The sequence below is a fragment of the Penaeus monodon genome, chromosome 25 (genome assembly GCF_015228065.2).
Source record: "Penaeus monodon isolate SGIC_2016 chromosome 25, NSTDA_Pmon_1, whole genome shotgun sequence".
Classification (NCBI taxonomy): domain Eukaryota; kingdom Metazoa; phylum Arthropoda; class Malacostraca; order Decapoda; family Penaeidae; genus Penaeus; species Penaeus monodon.
Genome location: NC_051410.1, coordinates 18648964 through 18650045, shown reverse-complemented (window position 1 = coordinate 18650045; position 1082 = coordinate 18648964). Strand labels below are relative to the sequence as shown.

At 39.7% G+C, this 1082-nt stretch overlaps 1 protein-coding gene across 1 annotated transcript in view; it reads left to right on the top strand.

Moving 5' to 3' along the window:
* The window catches only part of LOC119589100 (phenoloxidase-activating factor 2-like), a 9701-nt gene that overhangs the window by 7899 nt on the left and 720 nt on the right, over window positions 1-1082 (top strand). Inside the window, exon 8 of the mRNA XM_037937677.1 lies at window positions 641-792. Within this exon, the coding sequence (XP_037793605.1) occupies window positions 641-792 (152 nt within the window). The remainder of the gene's footprint in view (window positions 1-640; window positions 793-1082) is intronic.

Here is a 1082-nt window from a genome sequence, read left to right as displayed (position 1 = left end):
TGACCCTTTCACTTTACTAACCATCCCATATCCTACTTATAATGTGGCCTAATATGCCATATTTATATTCGGTTTATTTTTCTTTGCAAGTCTCCCCCATCATTTTATAACCCTAAATGTAAGAAAAGTTTAACGTAATATTTCCTTTTTTCTATACAGGGTTATTCCTACACAGTTTACTCTGACCGATAATTCTCTTTTTCCTCTGACACCCGTGAATTTTAGGTCCTTTTTTCTCTCTTACTCACGACTTAATGTTTTCCTTATGCTCATGACTTTAATTCTGTTTCCTGTCATCACGATTTAAAATCTTTTCCCCTCTTATTCAGGACTTCAAAAATATCTTTCCCTCTTACTTATGTCTTAGAATTCTCTTTTTTCTTTATATTTTACACCTAAAATCCCCATTCTCCCCTCCTACTCATGATTTGAAATGCACATTTCCCCTCTTACTCATTACCACAATCCCCCCCCCTTACTCATTCCTGAGAATCCTCCTTTTTGCTTCACACCTATTCCTGAATTCCCCATTCTTCCCTCTTAATACATAGAAATACTCTTTTTTTGCTTTACACCCATACCTAAATTCCCCATCCTTCCCACCTACTCAAGCCTGAAAGCCCTTTTCTTCCCCCAACAGGGCGATGGCGGATCTCCCCTGGTATGCCCCACGCAGAACGGGTGGACCGTCGTCGGCCTCGTCGCCTGGGGTATCGGGTGCGCCCAGGGCAACGTCCCGGGGGTCTACGTCAACATACCCAACATGATGGACTTTATTAGGCAATTCGTGAGGTGAGGAGACTTGTTTTGTTCATTTCACTGATCCGTTGGTTTATTTACTGATTGATTCATTCATAAACAGACAGAGGTGTTCCTTCGCTAGTAGTTATGGCTAATTCAGTCTTCTCTTGATGTTCTTAGTTTTCTTGGTAGATAGATGGATGAAGGGGTTGATGATAGATATTTGTTTCATCAATACCTGGATTAAATAACGTTTTTTCACGCCTTGTTATTAGCTGTAGTAAAAGTATTATTTTATTTTTGCCTATTCGTTATGTGAAGTAAAGGTTCCAGTCTGTATG